Source organism: Chironomus tepperi, unplaced genomic scaffold (assembly GCF_022539635.2).
Source record: "Chironomus tepperi strain 1889 unplaced genomic scaffold, CSIRO-AGI_Ctep_v1 contig_278, whole genome shotgun sequence".
NCBI classification, from domain to species: domain Eukaryota; kingdom Metazoa; phylum Arthropoda; class Insecta; order Diptera; family Chironomidae; genus Chironomus; species Chironomus tepperi.
In genome coordinates, this window is record NW_027226400.1 from 2,957 (window position 1) to 23,440 (window position 20,484).

Below are 20,484 nucleotides of genomic sequence, written 5' to 3' on the forward strand. Positions count from 1 at the left end.
TTTTACAAACATTAAATAGAATTAAATTTATCAACTTTGTGTTTCTATGTGGCTGTATATTGTGATTGTGTTTTTTTTGTAGGGGTTTAGGAAGGAGAAATTGGAATGATTTGCAGGAATTGATTCTGATATTACTCATGTATCCGTGTTTAACTCTTTAACCCTGACAGACAAAGAATATGTTCATCTAATAAGGATGCTCAAGAGGATATTCAATCAAAATAGTTGAGCAACCTCAGACAAGTGACTAAGAGCCAGTCTGTAATTTGATTTGTTCTACTGTTCGTTACGCACCTTACTTCCATGTTGGGTATGCTCCTTCTGTAACTGTGTCTATTCATTTGTTCAATTCCTAATGTCATGGAATGAAGCTGTCGATAAAGAAGCTGTCACACTTGGAATTGGTAATTGGCAAGCGGTAGCCACCGAAAGACCCAGTTTCAGAAGCCGACTGAGAGAGGCCATGGATCTTCACTTGATCTGTACGGCCACCCGAAGTTAGTACAGTAAGTAACCCTAACGGATAGAGCATACTCACCAAATGGACTATTAACTTGAGTATCACTCAATCAATATAATTGAATATTCACAGGATTTTGTGACATCATAGGATGGACAGCTTAATACATCCTTGTCTGTTGATTTGTTTATCAAACAAGTTAAAAAGTATATGTCTGGTTCAATCGAAGCAACTGACTATCATGTCGTTCATTGTACGCTGATCTATGTACGCCCATTCGACCCTACTCAACCGTCTATCTTACATATTTCCTTGTTTTTGAGTCAATTGTCAATGTCTGTTGTCCCAAATATCCATTTTATTAACAGTGAATTCTTAAAACATATCCAAATTCACTTCTATTTTCACAATTTTCAGCTTTTATTCCATAAATTTCTACAAGCTTGAAGCTTCAGCACCAACTTTAAAACTCCCATCTCCCAAAATCTCTATAAATCTCTGCAAAAATCATCAATTTCTCCTCTCCCAAATCCCATACCTATCTATGTATCAGTTTCATTATGTTCATATACATGTATATCATTAATTTTAATTAGTTTCTTTATCTTCAAAGAGGAGGGGATGAATCGCTTTTTTATCTCAAATTTTGGCTAATAGAAGAATAAAATTTTAATTTAATTAAATATATATATAATTATTATATTTTGTTTTTTTATCATTGTTCCTCATATCATAATTAATAATTTTTTCATCATAATTGTTGTTATTTTTTAAAAATCCTTAAACGCTTGCAGTTGGCACTTGTTGTTCTTTTTCACAGCATTTGCACACAAATCGTCGCAAAAGATAAGAAATTGTTGTCCAATATGTATCAGTCTCATCGCCTGCAATATCAATTTTAACCGTAACATTATCAATTGCAGGATCTAACCTGTGTTGTCATATGTCCATCGGTTCCACCTCAGCACTCATTTTCTTTGATGCAAATACGCTATTATTATCAGTTGAATCATCAGCCTCATCATTACGATTTGATGAAAGACTCTTATGACTACCATTATAGCTACTACCAGCACTACTATTATAATTATAACGTCCAGCTGGTACATCGAGACTATAAGCACGATTTCTTGATGTTAAATCAGTCACAACACGTCCTTCAATTGCACCTTTCGTATTACAGCATAAATTTGGCATCATATTGTTATTCTTTGATGATGAATTCATTGAATCCATTGGGGATGTCTTATTTATAATTGTTTGTGGCGTTCCACTACTCATTCTACGTGTTTCTTTGTCAAATGAGAACGATAAACGTCCTGTTAATTGTCTCAAGCGTGTAATAATTGATTTAGGGCTACTACTACAATTTACACTACTGTTCAATTTCGACTTTACTGATTTACTACTATTACTAATGTTATTATTATTATTATTATTGTTGTTGTTGTTGCTATTATTATTATTATTATTTTTATTATTACTACTTCATTATTATTATTATTATTATTATTATTATTTTTTGATGATTGTACCCTGTTTGTATCACTAATATCAGTGGCAGCCATCATTGTTGGTGTATGAATTTTAGATGAAATTGCTGAATTATTACCTGTTGATGCCGCTGCCACTAATGATTCATCACGAACAAGTAGCTTAACATCACTCGATCCATGTGAACTTGAACTCATTTTCGTACCAGTCGTCTGACGTATTAACATATCTTGATCATGTAAACGTTGATGATAATAGACAGTGGAATCGGACGTAACAGTTTGAATTCCATCAGACATACGACGATGATTACTATAATGATCTAGACTAATCGCACGGTTTGAACCGAATGTAGTTGTACGTGAATTGTAATTATTTTGTAAGATGTTACCGTATGATCCTCGCATTCGACCAGCTATTTCACTAACCATCGATGGACGTTTATCACGATGATGACCTTTACGATGTACCATTTGCATATTAAATTTATTACGACTTTCGGTGTCAACTTTAAATTTCGATGTCTTCTCAGCGACCTGTTGGGAATTACAATGACAATAAGTTAGTTAAGTATTGAAAATGTTTAAGGAAACGCGTTTGGATGAGTTGGGCACATCTGGGTAAATATTGAACTATTTTTAAGGTGACAAAATTGTCAAGTTATTGTTAAATGTGCTAAAAATAACTGAGTCTGGATTAAATTATTGAATATCATCGCAATAAATGTGTGAAAGTTGTGAAGCTTGACGATAAACGAAGATGATCCGAGTAGCACAATGGCCGTTGCAACCGTTGCTGCATTGTCGCAGGGTCTTCGCTACGTTACCGTGTTTCTTGTACGAATTGCAAGAATTAGGAGGCAGTTTTGAGATTTTTGTCTCGAAGAAAAAATAGCAAATTGAGGAATTTTATCCAAAATGGAAGTGGGGTTGTGGTCCATACCTCCTTCCCCTGAATACGCCTCTGCATGTTTACAACTTGATGACTGTTTACGGCGACTAATGAAATTCATGGCATCATGCTGTTTGGGAATGGAGGATTGAAATGGAGTCATATTTGACTCCAGTGAACCTCCCCGGATACCCCTTTATGTTCAGAATCCCAAACTCAAATAGGTTTAGAACTTCGACTCTTATTATACATCTTACTACGATATCATAACCTGACCATAATCCTTATTCAATAACCATAAAGTCATGAGACACCAACCAGAACTAAAATCCAGCTACACACCTACCAACAACTTCCCATCCCTATCCCCTCATACAACAATCCAAACTTACATCAACTTCCGTTGCAGTCTCAGAATCTCCACTTTCGCTACCTTCCGGAAGATCATGAAGTTCAGCCGCAATCAACATTGGCTCCTCATCAACCGAATTCCTTGATGCTGACTTTTGTGATGGAATACTACGACGTGATCGTACACTAATACCAGATTGAGATCGTGGAATATTTTCATCACCGCCATCAGATGAACCTTCATTTTCGACCAGCGACTTTCGGTTTCTCTGTTGGGCATCATTTAATCGTCTATAAATAGTTGCAGATGGAGGGAGGAAATGAAATGAAATTTATTAATAATTAATCCATCCATGCGGTCAATGAGTGCTTTATTTATACATACTTATAGAAATCCAATGCAACACGAACTGGTATGACGATAAAATCAACTAGTTCCGGTAGTAATTCACCGAGTGCTTCGAATAGAGGCAATAGCACCAATCCTATAAATCGCACTTGACTTCCCGGCTTACTTACTTTGTCGGGGTCCTGGATGGGAAGGGAATTGAGGTTAAAATTGATATTTTGAGGTTAGAAAAGTATCAAAACTCACCATAAATGGAGTTACAGGCAATCCCTCTAATTTCTCAGCAGCACTCTGTGCAAAAAATTCTTGTAAAAGACGATCAAGCCACGGTTCAGCGACTTCCATTGGTCGTGCTTCATTTGAAATATCAGCGACCTTTATTAGCACCATACAAAGCTATAAATATGATGACAAATTTAATAAAAATTATTGAATTATTCATGACTGTATTTTTTTGCTATAAAAAATATGATTTAAGTGAATTAAAGTTCAACAAAACTCAAGCGCACACACAGTCATCTCCTCCGGTCATACATAAAGCAACGATGAGAATGAGTAAAGTGAGAAAAGCTTTTGTGAAAAAAGTCAGAACATAAAGGAACATGCTGAGTGAACGGAAATAGGAAATCTTATGTTAGAAACTATACGTGAATGTGATACGGAAGCGCATTCGGTTGAGATGAGAATTTATGGTATGCATTATGGTAGCAGATGGAGTTGATTCTGTACTTTGAAATACTTTGGAGGTACTTTTGAGTAATTGAGGAGTTGTAGAGTGTTGAGGAAAGTGTCATATACTTCTATGTTGCAAGATATATGAAGATTGCATGAAGATGAAGGAGAAATCCCGAACAGAATGCAGTCGGGCACCGCTAAGTCATCGCATTGACTTTAACGTAAGCAACACAATGTGGCGAACACATTGTCATTACTTGGACAGAATCACAAGTTTGCTACACCGTTCTTAATTGAAATTCGAAAAGGAAACGATAACCAAGAGCTCTAAAAGCTGCTTGACGCAAAACAGTGTTGAAAGAATGTCAGTTCAACGTGCGGTTACCGTTATAAAGGGGATATAGTGGTGCCGTAATGAGCATATTGTCCAGTTCGGGTACGACGTGGCCTCAAGGCTGTTTTAAACCCATTTTGATGACGAAAATTGAAATTCGACGAAGCATCCTCAAGAATTTGATTCTTAAAATTTGAGGTTATGTCAAAATTTCAAATTGTGTTCTGTCAAACTTCTTAGAATTGCAGCATCTAGTCTTCGACATAATTAAACATAGAACCCAATTAAAACCTTGTCAAACAATCCTAAAATTCAACAATTCAGTCTTTTTTAAACATAAAAAAGGAAATTAAAACAGAATGTGTGGGCATGCACAATGTCAAAGATCATGTAAGTCATTACATCCTTGGGCTCTATTCTCTTCTCATCTCCTCCTCCACATCATTAATCTATTTATAACTCAGTATACTCTCATCATCTCTTTTTTATCATTAAGTTCTAAATGGAAGAATAATCGTAGGAGTAAGCATTTCTATTAATATGTTAATGAGTTATTACGTAATTTTATGCCATGAAGATATATATGATAATAAACTCATGATTATTTATGGATTTAAAGGTCAGAAATGTTTTGATCGGGGAGATTGTTTGTGTTTGTTTGACGCGGGAATTAAAGAGAATTTTTTAAAGGATTTGTTGGATCCAGTAATGCCATATAGTCGAATAACCCGTGATAGCTCAGTGTTAGGAGCATGCACTAGGGTAAAACCTAACGCCAGGATCAGACATAAATCAAAAATCAGTAAAATTGATATTCTCCAATTTTTCAATGGTGTTTGATCCTGTCTCAATGCTAAAATTGCTGTTTAGGAGCTTAGTTGCCAAACAAGAATTGATTTCCATAGAAAATCATATATAATATGACAAAACAGTCACTATTCATCACCACATTGAACCTGTCATTATCAAATCAACCAAAATAGTAAACATAGTCCACAAATAATCAAAATAACAAACTAATCATCCATTAAACCTCATTCATTCCATCACATTCAACCATAAATTTAAAAAAAAACTTACCAAATTTTTATGTGAAGCATTACTGTAATCAAAAATAGGAATAATTTCACGAAATTGTGTCAGTATCTCATTATGTCGCGCCATATCAGTAGCCAATATACATCTTATGATGCCCTCACGTACTTCCCTGTGACATAAATGATAAATTATATATATATGAAAATTATGATTGTACATATTGAATTGTATAAAAAACTATTAATCATAAAACCCGAGTGGAATAGTAATTTTTGTGGAATTGGGGATGGTTTTGTGAAGAATGAAGGATGGTGAAGTTGAATTGAGACTGTGGGGTTGTTGAGAGTTCTTTTGAATGGAGTATTAGAGAGATTAAGCAGTTGAATAATAATTTAGAAAGAACACGGCATAAAAATGGAAAAATCCAGTTTCAGACCGATATGACTGGATTGAGCTAGATTCGATGAAACCCGACATCAGACTAGACTCACGCCGATCTGAGTCCGGATTTTTTGCCTTTTTTACGACGTATGCCTTCCGGGCAAGTTAGACAAACTTAAGTGTTGAAGATCATGACAGTAATGAGAATGAGGAACTTGATTAAACAATAGCATTCAAAAGCTATTCATAATGAAGAAACTGAATGCTAATTTGGGTCTAGTCATGTGTAATACGTTATAATGCTCATAATTGCACAGCTAGAACAGTTCATCCTGCATCCCATTGTAACAAATCTCAATTAACCAAATAAAACCTAAATTCATCCTAAAACTTTAAATTCAATTTAAATTTCCATCTCAAAATCTTCTCAAAAAGCACACAAATGATCTTAACAAGTCACTCAACTTCCTCCCCCTTTATTCCACCCCAAGACAAGACCTCCCTCATCATAAATTCCACTCGGTATTAAAACAATAAAATAAATCAAACTTGATGTTACTTGTACATGTCTTTGGTGACGTTCTCTAGCACATCGCACTCCGGATATTCAAGCAATCGAAAGGCAATCGAGCAATGATGATTTTCCAATGGTGAAATGTCATTGTACCTAAAAATATTGTTAAGAATTAAAAGTGTATATAGATTTTGCTGCTGCTGTTGACAGACACGCTGCTTAATAAGTTTAATGTTTTCATGGTTACGAGCATTAGAAAGAAGCAGACTTTTATGCTTATTTTTTGCGTACATACCTCAAGGCGAGCTCAGTTTTTGCATTTATTTGATAAACGTTGTTATAGCCCGGGTGGTCTAAGTCATGACAAATGCATGATACCAATAGTATAAAGACATCCATATCGCCTAGACGACTCATTAAATTTGTTTGCCATGCAATCGCATACATCTGTGGATTGAAATAAAGACAAAGTTGATGAATATAGAATTGAAAGGTATGATAAAAAAGTGTATCGGGTAGAAAGGAAATGGAACCGTCCATAAAAAGTCTCGTTGATAATTGCTTCGCTTGGCAATGTTTGAGGGATCAAGCTCCAGTGGGTATTCGCTTGGCACATGTTTGAGGGATCAAGCTCCATGGGTAGGCCAAGCTTCGCTTGGCACATGTTTGAGGGATCATGCTCAGTGGGTAGTTTGCCAAGCTTCGCTTGGCAAATGTTTGTGGGATCAAGCTCCAAGGCTGCTTCGCTTGCACATGTTTGAGGGATCAAGCTCCAGTGGGTAGGCTAAGCTTCGCTTGGCAAATGTTTGTTGGATCAGGCTCCGGCGGGAAGCTTCGCTTGACAAATGTGGAATCAGGCTTGAAGTGTAGGCCAAGCTTCGCTTGACAAATGTTTGAGGGATCAGGCCCATGTGGGTAGGCCAAGCTTCGCTTATATATTTTATTTAATTTTCGTACATGTTTAAAGTTTCAAAAAATCGTAATAACCATTGATTTTGAAATTTTGTATGAATACGAAAGTTTTTTGCTTTTTTAGAAGCAACGGCTGTTCCTGCAATGCCCGAAAACTAATCAGCTCTTCTATAGAGTAATATGGATCGATTGCAATAAACTAGAAGTCTCTACGATGTCTCGTTATTGAGATTTCTTGCTGATTAACTTGTTTGTTTGCTTGTTTGTTTGCTTGCTTACAGAAAGCGAATTTTTCGATTTTCTCAGCAATGCCTCAACCAATTTCAAATCTGTTTTTTGATTATGGTGTGGAATTCCAGACACAAACTTTTTTGTGATAGAGCATAACATGTCATTATGCTTAGTTTGGCTGATAAATCCAAAAACTGGTTTTCAAATCTGAACAAATTCAATACATTCACACGTGAAAACGGTGTGAATATAAAAAAAAGTTCAAGGTGGCTTCAAAGGAAATGGAAATATAAAAAAAAATTGTGAAAAGAAAAATTACGGATGGAAAAAGTTTTGAATTTATTTTTCCATTAATAGAAGAAATTGCTATGAGATGAAAGGCTTTGACTGTGAAGAATGGGAATTTGCTGGAGGAATTTTGAGAATATGACGCATTTTTTTTAAAGTTTGATCAAATTTGAGGCCTGCAGATGGAAATTGCAAGTCTGCAGCCTTGAACGAACTGTAAGACACTTCCAAAAATTCCAGGCTTCCCGAAAAACACATAATAGTTGTTAGGGTACCGTTACGTCACCGTATTAACGGTAACATGCGAAGTTGCAATGTTGGCTGATTTGGACCCATTTTAATGGCAAACAACAGGTTTGTCGTATTGTCCCGCTCAAAACTGTGCATCTAAAATGCAGAAAAAGCGTGCCTGCATGTCCCGAGCCACACCACTTAGTCTTAGGGCATTGATAAGTCGATATGATTCAATGAACCCTAATGACTGGTTATGTCCCATTTTAAGCATGGTTCAAAATTCCATTAACTTCATTTTGAAACTTAAAAATTCATTTTGAACCCTAAAAATCCCATTGAACTCCACAAAATCCCCTCAAACTCAAAACACTATCAATACTCAAAATCCATCAGTAAACAACTTTCATCTCCAATTTCGAAGCATAAATATCGCATCTTACTCGAAAAAGTCATCTATATCATGACATTCTTCTTATCCTATTAAACACACTCCTTCTTTTCTCCTTCATCTCAAAGTGTCTTTGACACTGATATAGCATCGTCTCAATGTAAACATCGTGGATAACGTGAGTAGCGTACAAACTTAAAGCTTAATTAAGCTCCACTTGAATTATACTTGACACAGTTGTACGGATATGATGAACGATGTAAATGTTATGAAAAGTTATTAAAGTTGAATTTGAAATGGATTTAAAATTTAGATCAAGGATGTAGTATTGAGAAGCTTAGACATTTTAATGATAAATTAGAGCAAAAATATAGAAATTTTTAAAATTTTAATAAAAAGTAGGTTCGGAGGTTTCTATGAGATGACTTTTGATTTTTAAGACTTTTAGATTCGAACCTGCTGATTTGTAGGTTTAATTTTAAATTTGTGATTTTCGTGATTTTACTGTTTTGAATGCTAACAAAATTCAAAATATTTTAGACACTTCAAAAATTTAAATTAAAATTTCTTTGAACTCTTAAATTCACTTGGCTTATAATTTCCTTACTGCTTATTGAATTTTTCATTTTTGAGCTTTTCAAATGTGCTTCAGGAAAAAAAATATGAGAAAATAATCGTAATTGAATTTTTGAAGATGACAAATAAGAACTTGGATGGTTGTATAAGATTTTAAGCATGTGTTTCAGATTAGGCTGTATTGGGAAACCTTTTTTGTGTCACAGCACAACTCTTAATTACTTCTAGTGGTGAAAAGACAATGATCCAAGCCATATAGTGGGGTGGAAACGAACGAGGCTCTGGTTTTATGGTCTGCGTTGTTCTGTCGAGCTTACAGACTTTAATTTAATAGCTATTGAGACTCAGAAGTGCCACGGTACACCTCAGTCGTAGAAAAATGTCTGATAACGTAGCTCTAGACACAATATACCTCTGAATTAAGGTCTAACTAAATCAATATTTAAAAATAAACATTAATTCCAATGTTAAGGTTCAAGCTGCGCGTTTAAGTTTCAATATTTAAGATTGGTGTTTAATTCCAAATTGGCAAATGATCGACGGCAATCGGCGAAAGAAATCAAATATTATCTGCAATCGACAGTCCGCTTTCATTGACTACCGACTACCGAGCTTGTTTTGTTCAATTCAATTGAAAAAATTAAAGAATTTGAAAACAAGATCAAGAAAATTTCCAGGAAAATTTCCCAAAATTAACACACCACAACAGTTCTCAATTCTACACCAACTGCCTCCACAGCCTTAACTTCAAATCAATTCTATCCCTAAAAATATCCCAACCAAAACCATTAATTAATGCAAAAATAAGGTTCAATTATTTCATCATGAATAGAAAAATTTACTTAACCAAAACAGACCCTCACCACCAAATCAGCCGCACAATAATCAATTGTTTACTCTTTCAATATCTTGAAAAATCCTTTACAAACATTCTACGGAAAATTAAGGCAGCACACGCCAATTAAGTTTATTAGAAAATAAAATTCTGTTAATTATTTTTAATCTTTTCAGTTCCTCGTTCTCATCATTTAAGGATTGGAAAATTGTTTCCATTATTAATAAATGATAGCGAAAGGATGAATGTGATGATATAAAAGTTTCGGAAGAAGTAGCTATGTACAAATTTCTCATAAATTCTTAACAACTTTTCTTTTTTTTTCGAGGAGCGTTTAACGTGAAGATGATGTTGAATTTTTTTGTTCATGAAGTGCTTTAAAGATTCGATGTCGAATATCTTTAACATGAGAATAAATTGTGGTGGAATTAAAAGCACAAGTAGGTGGAAAATTATGTTGAAAATTTGATGATTTAGTTACTTGAATTTGGAGTTAAATTGAATTTTTTAAATTTTATGAAATTTGAAATATGATGTACAATATAGTCGGCAATGTTTCGAGATCCAAAAATCGGATTCAAGGGCTACTCAGGTAAGGAAGTTCTCCTGTAATACTCCCGAATAGCACAAACTGGGCAATTGATTAAAAATTCTGTTTCAGACCTGAATGACACCGACTAAGCGCCTGATTTGGTTTAAATTCCGGATTTCACTCAGTTAGAGTCATTCAGGCTTGGTGTTGGATTTTGAATCGAATAACCAATTTATTAATGGTATTCGAGACTTCACATATCCTACACCCTACCTTAGGTCTTCAAAGATGCATTTTGCTCTACACTGCCCTACTCTACCCTCCCTAAGAGCTAGAAGGATGCAAGGAGCTACATTATCATATTAACAGTAAGACACAAAGTAGCCCTGATGGCATCTTGATGGCTGATTTCGGTAGCCACGAAAAATGCGATTCGCCACATTGTGCAGCTCAAAATAATCACCAAAAAATAATATTCTTTGTGGTTTTTAACATAATTCTACCTCAAATAGTACTCTAAAAGTTCAAAATCAGCATCAACATATTCCAGAATCATAAAATATCATTCAATCTGCTTCGTGTAGTTATATCATTCATTTGAACTCTTATTCATTATTATTGTATTATGTTCAATCTGCTTTTGATTTATTTTCACTAATGAGTACACGTGAAAGTAATCATTCTGCTAATTACTATCTAAAATTAGGCTTCAATCATTCGAATTTTATTCAACACGAGTTGAAAAGTGAAAAGCCATTTATTCTAATATGCGGAAATCAATTTTCATGACATAAATAGAACTTTTCTGAATAATTTCAACTCTAAATTTGAATATAAACAATTATCAAGCCTAATAACCACCCAGAACCTCAAACACCAATTCATCCCATTCCAATACAAGTTATTACACAACAAAAAGCCATTAATCCTCTCAAACAACAAATTCTATGACGCTCCTATACTAATATTGATTTAAAGATTATATTGATTAAGGCGATTCTTCAGTGTCGTAAGCTCTTACATATTTTCTGCATTGTCATCAGTCCGTAAATGAGATTTACGAGGATTTGTAACGTGATAGAAGTTTATTTATATTATACATGTTGTATAAGTGCACGATGTGGTAAGTCTGATTGTTTTTGGCGTGGTTAGATCGAGTTGGTTAGAATTTTTAGTGAGATTTTTTGTGAATGGGAGTCTTGATGCTGCGATTTAAAGTTGGGGAAATGTTGGATGTTGTCGTGTTTCCGTACTTTAGTAGATTAAAAAATAAATTTTTAAGATTTCGGATGTTTGTTCTCGAAAAGAGTGATTTTAATCTAATATTGACCTAATTTTAGAAATTCTACACTTTGGATGTGTGCTGTGATCCAAATGACACCGGATAGAGAATAAGCTTTAAGTGTGCTTTTTGCCACGCTTCTCAACAGCCCCCGATAGCTCAGTAGATAAGCACAATTAACATGTAATCGAGAAAAAGTGAGTTCGAATCCTAATTGATCTATGTTGTGGATTAGTGTTCTTTTTCTCTAGAACCTTACAATTTGAAGGGTTTCAAATACTACTAGGTTAAGTCTTCCAATTGACTAGTTAGGATGAGAAATTGGAGTAAGGACTCGAACTCGACTCGGATTCAAATAAATTCAAATAAACTTCGAGCTCTGGTTGGAGCTTTATCATGGTGCCGTGCTAAAGGTAACATGTCAATATAGCGTGATTATATGATTAGAGCTGCAGAGAAGGAAAAAGAGCACAATCCTCCCCAAACATCCTCATACCCACACCCCATACCACAGTTTCCTAGTTTATAGACACAATAACTAAACTGCTGCAAACAATACATAAATTAATGTACAAAATTTTGCAAAATTCATAATCAATACCACAACAACTCAGACACACTAAACATCAGAATCATTCTATCTTAATTAACAGCATATTGACCCAGGTCATGAAATAATTTAGAAGTTCAACAAAACAAATTTTTTCATAATTTTTTTCCCCATCCACAAGCATTTTCATGTCAAATTATCCGTTCATTAGCTGCTTTACCTAGATAATGGCCACATATTATCACAAAATTTATAATCAGTCATAATGAAATAACGCAGACAGCAATTTAGTCACCGCATGATAGTCACGTCAATTTCAATATTTAAGGTCAAAACTCCCTCAAAATCACATCACTTTTTGACTTGTTTCTATGGAAAGAAAAATAATTGGATATTTGAATCACTTGATTTATGACATAAATAATCAAATTCTATCGACTTTCAATCAATTTTTATGTAAATTAAGTTTTTTTTTTCGCCGTCATCTCATCTAGCTGAGCAGCCATCAAAATTTAAATTAAAATATTGATTTTCATGAAGAAAATTCTTGCAGCATTATGTGGAAAATTCATTGGAAGCTTTAAAAGTATCGTCATTCACTCGAGTGAGAAAATTTACTTTTTTTTTTGTCAGAAAGTTTTCGAGAATTTTTCTTGTGTAAAGAACGAAAAACCAACAAAAATCAGAGAATTACCTTTGATGGAAGACATGACAAGAGACGAGCACAGAACACGAATAAAAATTACATTTTTTGGTAAATTTCCACATCGTCTAATTGCAGTTCTTGTTTGCATTTAATATGACATGAAAGATTCAACGATTCACGGTTGAGAAGCTTTTCATTATTAAACTCAATTTTAATTTCAATCTCTTTTAAGTATTCGTTGAAAATTTTTTCCTTTTATTTATTCAAATATAATGGATGCATTCAGATGGGATCCTTCAGTTATTATTTTCCAATTCTGTGTATTTTTCTCATTTTTATCTACCTTTTTTAAAGGTTTTTTGAGAGAAGATTGGTCAAGTTTGAGAGCGTTTTGTCTTCGACTCTATTTGAATATTACGAATCGGTTGATCGATCCAAAATTTAACCCCAGCCCTGTGCCAAAATAGCCTGAGGCTGCATTTCATCAAATTCATCCTCAAGTCAATGTCACGCTAGCCTGAGGTTAGATTTTCGGTCATCCCTTCAAGCGTGACTCTGACCCAAGACTAATGCGACTCTGACAAAAAGTCTCTGACACCAGGGCAGCGTGACTCTGACACAAAGAGCACCGTGACTCTGACAAAGGGCAGCGTGACTCTGACACCAGGTCAGCGTGACTCTGACACCAGGTAACGTGACTCTGACACTAGGTCAGCGTGACTTCTGAGACCAAGGCAGCGTTCTAAAATCCAGATTTGGTGAATTTTTTTGCACTTTTAAAGCAATTTTCTAGAATTTTTCAACAATTTCCCATTTTCCCATCCCCATCATCAACCAGAAATAGCATAAATAATTCAAAAATATCATACCAGACAGCATAATTCCTCTTCATTTTCCATTTTATAAAATATTTTTTTCCATTATAACAGCCACAGTAATTGACAGTAAAAATTAAAGTAAATATTAATTAAACTTACCATCTGTGAGACACAAAAGCAATGCCGAAAATTATGAAAAGGAACATCATTATAATGTTTATAGACTTCATACAGCCATTCACGTAATCGTGTCGATGATATGTGAAATTTCTCAATAAAATTTAATTCAACAAACATCGTTTCCATTAAATGTAGAATCTCATAGTCTTCCCAATCATATGAATCAAATGATGGTAGTCGCAATGCAGCTTTAACATCATCTGACAATGTTGTGTTACAAATTTCCAAAAATTTTGTTTTGACATAGCTATGCTTTGGTAGGCTGCTCTTTCGATGTGGCGGAGGTTTTGGTCGATTTGACAAACCTAAAGAAGAAAAGAGAAAAAAAGTTTGAAATAAAATACTTTAGAGACATTTTGTATACAAGCTATGGTTGACGAGAGTGATACCAGAGTTGCAAAACAGTTGCCTGTGACAGACAAAAACCGTACAAATTCTTGATAATTTGTATGGTTTTTCTTACAAAACCGTACAAATTCTTCTTAATTTGTATGGTTTTTGCCTCAGTTTTTCTAACAAAACCATACAAATTATCAAGAATTTGTACGTTTTTAGTCTTTCCTATGGTAAGATTTGTATGGTTTTGTAAGAAAAATCTTGGAAAAACCATAAAAATTATCAATAATTTGTACGGTTTTTGTCTGTCACAAACACCAGTTTCGCAACTCTGAATGAAACTTATTTTTGGTATATAAAGGAGAAAATTGAAAAATGAGACATTTTACGGCTCTTTACATACATGAAGAATCGAGCATAACAATAACTTCATGACTAAGTTTATTGAATTTATTCTTGTTAATAAATTTGAGTGACATGTAAAATTGAATTGTTTTTGTGTCTATAAAAATTTATTAAAAATTTTGCGTCATTTCGGGGGGAAAATCGATACATGTTAGGGCAGTGGAGGGCAACCTTTGATTTTTCGCTCATACCTTGATGGTAAGCCTCTACCGAAACCGCACACTGCATACGGTTCATGGCATTTTCAAGCATTTTTGTCGGTACAACTGTGTATCGCAGCACACAGGTTGCCCACCACTGTCTAATTGTAAATTTCACTTCTACAAACTTAAAATTTGATGTTTTTCAAAATAAAAAGCACAATTCATCAACAAAACTACAACTTTTAGAGCAAAGTTTACGTGATTACTACAAACAAGTTTGTTGTTCACACCAAAAAAATATTGTGAAAAACAGAGTTTTGTGATTTTCTGTTATCAGCATCATTACATCGTTATCAATTTCATAATTGAATCGAAATTAATTAAATTAATATGACATTTATACTCAATAAAAAAATAGACGTCAGATGACCTTGGTAATTATCTGTGTTTATGATTGTTATCAGTGGATTAGGGGCTTGTGATGGGTGTAATGTCGTGAGCATTGCGCAAATATAATTTGGATTGATAGAGATTTGGTGGGAATTGAACCGACGTATTCACAGATTAGTGATACAGATATCCGGTCTATTGCCTAACTACTCGGCCATTAAGGCCTGATTCTCGCACTGGTAGATTCGTCTACATATACCCCAGATTCTACTCTGCCCAGACACTACAATAGCTATGTAGCTGTTATAAATGGAACTCTAATTTAAAGAGCAGTCGAGTTGACAACTTGAAATTTTCTATGTCAAATCCGAATCAACTTCCAGGTTTGGGACCGATTTCTCTGGTTTTGATTGGCCCACTTTACCATGCTATGTGCAGTATTACACTGTTCGAGTGGTGTGGATAATCCATACTGTACCAAGCCAGTACTGGAAAAATCGACCCTTCGTTTAAACATGGATAAATTCTTCAAAATTATCTGTCCTAATATTTTTTTTCTCTAAGAATACAGGAACTATTACGATTCGATAGAAATTGAACTTACTATTTTGTATCCGAATAGCATAGGTCAGTTAATCGATTTGATGGAATAACCTATTTGTACTATTCGTATTAAAATGATGCTTTTCTAGTGAAGCAGACTGAGATGACTTATTAAGAAACCAGCAATCAAAGTTACGAACTTCCCCTTGAGTATCAAAAGTTCTCATCAGGGTTCTCATTCATAAAAATATCAAAAATATCGTCATTCATGAACATTCTAAAATTAACCCAACCACAAAATAAATCTAGCCTATTCAGTATACTCTATAGACACCCGTCAAAGATCAATCGAATGCCTATGAAGTCATCAATAAATAAAAGTTATTTTTTCGTTAAAAAAAATAAATTTTCAACTTTGGAATTTGATATAAATTCAATATGAATGACATAAAGTCAATTGATTTTGATATAAATTTCATATTCGTCATTAAATTTAATGAATGTTGAGAAATATGTTAAGAATCTTGAACCCTAATGTTCAAATATTAATTGTATGTATGAATATTTTAATATCTCCAATTTCAACATTCAATTAATGCAAACGTTCTCCTGAATATTTGAATTATATAGTCTATAATAAAGCCATTTAAGCTTGTCTAGTTTCAAAAAAAACCTGTTGAATTTTCTATAGCAGGAAAAATAATAAAATGCGAATTCATTTCTATTCCATAGGCTCGCATATATTTAATTCAGTACTGTGTAAAAACGCAATGAATGGAGACGACGATGAGCACGAAGAAAAAGGAGAGTATTAAAAATTCACGATGATAAATAACATTGTAGCATGGAACTGTAACATGATACAGAATCTTGAATATTTAATAAGACGAAGTGGATAAATATGCCATCAACTCCCTATTGATTTTTTTAGCATCATTTAAACAACAAATTGTCAAATGAAGTGGAACTTTGGTTGTGTGGGCTTATTGATGAAATTGAGTTTTACAAACTTTTCTTCTTCTTGAACGTATGTACGTGTGTGTTCTGAGAAATTTTAAATGTTGATAAATAAAGCAATTAGGATTGGATTTTAGTTTTTGGAGAGAAATTCTTATAATTTGTTGATAAAATGCTGAGCATAATGTAGAAGCTGAATTCAGCTACGTAACTGAGCTGAATAAAACTGATTCAAAAAAGCAATTCAAAAACTGAAGCAACACTGAACAAGGTCAATTTAGCAACGCTAAACAAACTTAATTCAGTAACGCTGAACATACAAAATTCTGTAATGCTGAACAAACAAAATTCAGCAGCACTGACCAAACTAAATTTAATAATTCTGAACAGATTCAATTCAGCAACGCTGAACAAACTCGATTCAGCAACGCTGAACAAACACAATTCAGCAAAGCTGAAGAAGTTTAAAACAGTAACGCTGAATAAACTCAATTCAGCAAAGCTGACGAAGTTTAATACTGCAACACTGAACATGATGATTTCATCAAAGTTAAGAATGCTTCAAAAGGCAATTTTAAACAAGCTTTTTAAACTAAATTCAGTAAAGTCAAATAATCTGAATTCATTCAGTAACGTTAAAAAAGATGAATTCAGCAACGTTGGAAAGTCAAAATTCAGCAACGCTAAAAAAACTGAATTCAGTGATGCTGAATGTACTGAATTTAGCAAAAATAAGCAAATTGAATTTAGATATATTAAACAGACGGAATTAAATTGCATTTAATAAGCTGAATTGACAGAAATTAATATAATATAAAATAAATCACACGTTATGATTAATGATAAGAATCACATGAAAATTATCAATTTACTCCTTCCCATAGAATCTGACATCAGCCAAAATAATGCATAACTTACAAAGAATATTTCCCATCGTTTATCTCATCTCAGACATTGATATTTTCCAAACTCATTCCATCAAACAAACGACAATTGATTGACGAATGGATTGTTTATTAAAAAAATAGCAAAAAGAGATTGGAAATAGGAATCCATATCTTATGTCTTTTGAAAGGAAAAATATATAAACATTAGATGCTTGGAACGACAAAGACAATGAAATAGAATTGGAAAAAATATTTCTTTTGTGCTCTCATACGATAATTAAATCTTCTGAAAATGTATACAAAGAATTGAGAATTTATACTTGATATCAGCATAGAAACATGATGAAAAATTCAATTTTGATAAAAGCTTTTGAAGGTTGTTGTTTATATCCTTGTGGAGATTTTTTATAGGAACTGATATGATTTGGAATTATAAGGATATGATCTAATTGTAAAGATTCAAACCAGTGGTGCCCAACTCGTGTGTCGCGGCACACTGGTGCCTTTCATGCGCTGAATTCAACAAGGTTCATGAGTATAATAGAACTGATTCAAATTGCAATTCAGCAGCGCTCAACAAACTCAATTCGAAAACGATTTGATCTCAATTCAGCAAAGCTGAGAAATCTCAATTCAGCAATGCCTAATAAGCTCAATTCAGCTACGCTAAACAAATTACCCTAACAGACAATGATCATGATCACAAGTTTGTGATTGCAATCACATTACAATCACAAAGTGTTTTTTCATGATCACAGCTTGTGATCACAATCATTATCGTATCTGATCGTGATCGCTCTGAAAAAATTTCATCATCACCGTATCATAATCAATGAACATAGTCACTGAGCGTAATCAGAAGTCATCTGAGTACGATCACTCCAAAAATATCTGAGCATGTTCACTGATCGCGATCAATGAGCGCAATCAGATGTGACCTTATCATAATCACTACTGGAAATTTTTATTTTCAAATTATCATAATCACTGATTGTAATCAATGATCGTGATATTTGATCATGTTCACTGATTGCAATTAGTGAGCGTAATCAGAGCATAATCACTTCCAAAATTTTTCGAAATTTTTCAAAGTCATATGACCATGTTCACTGATTGTAATCAATGAACATAATCAAATGTGTTCTGAGCATGATCACTTCCATCAGGGGGAAGATTACTTGGCCTTACTGGATCTTGTTATTTAATCGGGAAAGTAACTTTTACCTTACTGGATCTTGATTTTAGTTCGTGGAAGTGAATTTGACCTTACTGGATCTTGGTGTTTGATCGTAAAAGCTACTTAGATTCTACTGGATCTTGGTTTTAGTTCGTGGAAGTAATTTTGACCTTACTGGATCTTGATTTTAGTTCGTGGAAATGACTTTGATCTTACTGGATCTGGAGTTTTGTTTGTAAAAATGACTTTGACCTGACTGGATCTTGTTTTTAGTTCGTTTAAGTGACTAAAAAAAGATCCAGAAAGTCCAAAGTCATGTCCACGAACTAAAAACAAGATTAGGGTTTCTGATGCCGTTAACGAAAACGGAAAACGGGCCGTTTTTTTGAAAAAATAAAAACGGAAAACGGCCGTTTTTTGCTAGCCGTTTTTCCGTTTTTTAATATGACTTTTTTCCTGAATTATTTGAAAGTTTTCAAAAATTTATTTAATTTTTCGACTCAAAAAAATTTTTTAATTATTAATATAAATTAAGAAAATTAATATTCGTCAAGTTTTTAGCCTGCGGTACACTTTTAGAACTAAATTTTTCATGTAAGTAAGTAAGTAAGTAAGTAATATTTATTACCAAAAGGTATTTAAATGACAATATAATGAAATCGAATTCGATTATAACAATTTAAAATAGAAAAACAAGAGAAATAAAAAACAAAGAAAAACATGAATTTATGACATTTTTAGGTCTACGTAAATGATTAAAAGAGCACTGGAAGAAACAAAGATCCTTTTAAAATTACACGAATTGAAAAATTATTTCCCTCTTCGAGAGCTTAGTCGCAGCGCTTTTGCATTGGCGCCATTAAAAAGCACCTTAAATGCAGGTGGAAATATAACTTTGTATAATTACACTTAGTAATGGCGCTTACAATTGGGTCCAAGGATACGATTACCAGGACTAGGCTTCCATCAATGCACATGCTTCCATCCATAGATCTAGTGTAGCAATGATGGTTACACGGATATATTAAAATGTTTACGAAAGCTTGACTATTGTATGAAATTTTGACGCGAAACTGTACGAATTGCTGATATCATAGCACTTTAGCTATGTGCTTGCCTAAAAGCACCTTCGAACCAGGTGGAAGTATATAACTTTGCATCTTGATACACTTAAAAGTAGCGCATTGCACGTGGCTCCTTGCGGATACATTTTCTATGATTTCAGCGGCTTCATTGGAACATGAGTTCACCTTAAGGTCTGATGATCAAATGAAAGCCACGCGTTTCTACTCGATTGGATTTTTTTCTCTCACGTACTCAATTGCAATGGATTTTGTAGATGTCTTGTTTTCTTTGATTTTTGATTCTTTGTAATTAAGGAAGTCGTTATAAATTATTATGCCACGGTAAAAAAGGTTATTCTGGGATGATGCCTTCGTGTAACTTTTTGGCTGATACTCGTTGTTCTGTCTTGTCTGATGGCGGTGCTGTTCATTAATTTTCACCAAATGTTTCTGTAAATATATCGGGGAGCAGCCAATAGCAATTCTGTGGATGAAAAGAATTGTGTTAAGAAGGATAGTCTGTTTAACAGACATCCAATTTAGTGCATTAAGCGTCTCTTTGCGTGGCGTCCTAAATTTTGCCTTCAATATAAGACGCGCGAATCTATTCATAACTTTCTGAA

General features: G+C 33.8%; 1 protein-coding gene across 1 annotated transcript in view; it reads right to left on the minus strand.

Annotated features, from left to right (window-relative positions):
• Window positions 1-921: 921 nt before the first annotated feature.
• The window catches only part of LOC139091994 (high affinity cGMP-specific 3',5'-cyclic phosphodiesterase 9A-like), a 28,154-nt gene continuing 8,591 nt past the window's right edge, over window positions 922-20,484 (minus strand). The window contains 9 exon segments of the mRNA XM_070642261.1: window positions 922-1,942; window positions 1,945-2,490; window positions 3,238-3,487; window positions 3,582-3,727; window positions 3,792-3,941; window positions 5,635-5,761; window positions 6,533-6,640; window positions 6,783-6,934; window positions 13,939-14,264. Coding sequence (XP_070498362.1) covers window positions 1,400-1,942; window positions 1,945-2,490; window positions 3,238-3,487; window positions 3,582-3,727; window positions 3,792-3,941; window positions 5,635-5,761; window positions 6,533-6,640; window positions 6,783-6,934; window positions 13,939-14,264 — 2,348 coding nt within the window. The 3' untranslated portion in view covers window positions 922-1,399.